At 28.4% G+C, this 3,471-nt stretch overlaps 1 protein-coding gene across 2 annotated transcripts in view; it reads left to right on the forward strand.

Annotated features, from left to right (window-relative positions):
- Window positions 1-1,049: 1,049 nt before the first annotated feature.
- Window positions 1,050-3,471, forward strand: part of LOC106687047 (zinc finger autosomal protein) — a 6,343-nt gene continuing 3,921 nt past the window's right edge. For both annotated transcript variants that reach the window (XM_014430710.2, XM_014430711.2), the window contains exon 1: window positions 1,050-1,194. In XM_014430710.2, coding sequence (XP_014286196.1) covers window positions 1,182-1,194 — 13 coding nt within the window. In that variant the 5' untranslated portion in view covers window positions 1,050-1,181. The remainder of the gene's footprint in view (window positions 1,195-3,471) is intronic.

Below are 3,471 nucleotides of genomic sequence, written 5' to 3' on the forward strand. Positions count from 1 at the left end.
CTATTCATTGTATGTGTAAAATTATTTTGTTTATACTTTCTTTTTTATTTTTTATTTTTCTATACTTACTGTGGTTGTTATCTTGTTTTGTTTTTAGCCCTGAAGAAGGCTAGAAACTCTAGCCGAAACGTCGGCATATTAAAATAAGTTAGTCATACTTATTTGTGTTTCATTGGCCGCACCCCCAACCATCTTCTCCTCATTTAGTACAAAAAAAGGTTTTTATGTGCAAATTTTATGTGTTATTTTATTTATTTATTTTTTTCTCTCTCACTAACCTTTCTTATCTCCCTTGCGTTTTATCATCTCTAAATTTAATTATGTTAAATCGGTACAAATCGTTACTAAAAAGTGTGTTATTTTTTATCATACAAAACCTTGGCCCTCTTGGTACCATATACCGCGAGGTGTGGTATCTTCACCACTCTGCTGGACGAAATTCAATAGTTAATAATATCCCTTATTCTGTGATGACAGCAGAAATTTCAAATTTCTTTTTCAATATAATTTTTTCCTTAGTATCTGTTCAAAATCCATTCATTAAACTGTTAAAGACTCACTCAGTTAGGAAGAAACACCATAATGGTAACAATTTTTAAAAAACTCCCTTTTACATGAAATAAAAGAATCAGTTTTATACTTCTAAGTTAAAAGATCTCCTGAGTTCAATGTGTAATAATGATTTCCTTTAATTTAAAACTTCCTTTTATGATTATTTTTTAATCACTTTTTAAAAATCTATTCATTGAACAATTAAAGCTTTATTCGATTAGAAAGATAATTATATATTATCAACAATTTAATCATAATTATCAACAATTTAAGAAAAAATAAAAAGATATTCTACATTTTAAACAAAACACACGGAACTTTTAACAATGTTAACTTAATAAAAAATTTAAACAGAAAAATTGGTCCATGGACGTTCCAATCCTTTTTATACCAATGGATTCTTAAAATCAGTTCTGTAAGTCCTAACAGCGATAGCCTATTAAATGCCATTCATAATTCCATAAAGACTGTGTCTTTTTTTTAGCTTTACATTTAAAACATCTGTGCTGGAGCTCATATATTTTTAGCGCTATAATAATCATAACCTAAAATCTGTTATCAAATAGAATAATAAACAAAATGTTTTTAGTTTGAATCGCTGAATATAGGACAACAGCTTCTGGGGAAAAATGGATGACTCAGGTGGGTCTGTTCATGAATGATTCATTTTAGTATCTTACATTAAATATATTCTATTACATGTTATATACATAGTTATTATTAAACTGGTTAGTAGTATTGTATATGTAGTATTCTTTGACGATTCTTAAAAAGTTTATATATATATATATAAGTGGCTGTGCGACTAAGCACTGTTAATATAAGTTTGCATACTTAGGGTACTTTATGTTCTTAAAATGTTTTGAGTTAAATGAATGAAATATGAAATGAGATCTCCAAAATACAATATTCTTTTTAAACCAATTAATATTAATAGTTATAATGCGATATTAACTGCCTAATGACAAAATTAAGCCGTCAGGATAGTTAAGTTACGTAATTCTATGTGTATCAAATTAATTAACCAACACCATAAAGAAGTAGTTATACATTTGTCCAACCAAGTTTTTATAAATATTTCTTTTTTCTAATTTGATTTTATTCTGCCGTTACCATAATTTTTTTTTAAAGCAAAGTAAACATTTCTTCAATGTTTTGAATTATTCATTTTAATCGAGGATCATTATATAAAGTAATATGCGAAAGTGGTAATGTCTTATAAACTCCGACTAATTAAGTGCTGAAACAATCGTAAATAAGTGTGATTTAAATATATATTTTTTTAAGAATCATTCATTTATTAACATTTTAGATATAAATATAGTAAATAAATGATCTGGCTAATCAATGAATTGATTGGCATGATTGAATGAAGAAACTATCCATCAGTTGCACAATGACTTCCTTATCTTTAGGGTCTTTATGGTCCCGAGGCCATTGTCTTTAAAGGTATCTAAACAGAATATAGAATTTCCATTGGGAAGCAAATCGGTTTGTGAGGGTAAAGGAGTCTCAGTCAATGTAGATCAGCAACATAGCGATATGTTACTGGTCTACATTGAATTTATAATCGCTAAATAGAATTCTTAATGCTTCTTATTATATCTCAAATAAAATTGAATTTGAATTCCCACAATCCTTCTTATTTCTGTCCTAGTTCAACAGTGTAACATCTCAAAATATGGTTATTTTGAGATATGTATGTAATCTTAGCCATGTAAGATCTATAAAGTAAAACATAGAATCATAGTAAAAATGTCATAAAAAAATATTTCAAGATATTACAGTTTTGAACTGTATAGACCTTACCCTTATTGTCAAGATTACTTGCAGATCTCAAAATAACTATTTTATGAGATGTTACACTGTTGAACTGGGAGAGCAATATAGAACACTGGGGGAATTCAAATTCAATTTTATTTAAGATATAATAAGAAGGATTATGAATTTTATTTAGTGATTTTAAATTCAGAAAAGGGTTAAGGCCAAGTTTCATCCAAATCATTAGACCCGTACTGGTGAAACAGATTATATGAGAAATGTTTTAGGGCATTGAATGCCTAAAAGGCGTAAAAAGAATCGCAACTCCTGTTCCAGAGATATTTATTTTTTTAAGTCTTTAGAATAGTGATAATCAAAAACTTTAAATTTTAAGTTTTAAACTCATCTCAAAAAATCTTTGAAGTACGTGTTTATCAAATTCTTAATCAAGCATCATTTTTTAATGAAATGGCAAACTTTAAAGTTGAATTCTGACCATCAACCAAGGATGATCTCTGACTTTGGAGGCTAACCTGAAAAAAATTGGTTTAGTAGTCTGGGATAAAAGCTACAGACAGCGGACAGAGGGATTTTTGTATTCTATGATTGTATTTTGAAACATAAAATCTCAAATTTTGAGAGGGATAAATATTGTTTGTTATTACAGTTCGACTTGTCTTGAAGTGAAGACATGTGACAAGTAGTATGTTAATGGCTTGAAGTGACCAACTAGGACGGTGCTTACTATCAGCTATTTTACTTCATAATAGAAGGCGATTAAATGTTTTATTTACCCATATAAACTTGAGGAAAATATAAATTTTTTTGGGATCATTACAGTCGAACATATATTTATACATTCCACCATACATCACTTGGATTAACATTTATTTTTTTACTGGAAGATTATTGATTGACCGTGTGTATAGATGAAGGAATATGGTCCGGGTGCGGTAAAAAAAAACTCAAATAGTAAATAATTATACTATTTTATTGAGCCAACGTTTCGCCCCACGTTGTAGGGCTTCGTCAGGGCTAAAAAAGATACAAACACTATAGTTACAATAAGAAAAAACATAAGTGTAAAATAACAGGGGTATAAAATGAAAAGTAAGATATAATAAGAAAAATTAAAGGTTGTAAATAATAAATGAAAAG

This window comes from Halyomorpha halys, unplaced genomic scaffold (genome assembly GCF_000696795.3).
Source record: "Halyomorpha halys isolate HHAL.00 unplaced genomic scaffold, Hhal_1.1 Scaffold910.1, whole genome shotgun sequence".
Classification (NCBI taxonomy): domain Eukaryota; kingdom Metazoa; phylum Arthropoda; class Insecta; order Hemiptera; family Pentatomidae; genus Halyomorpha; species Halyomorpha halys.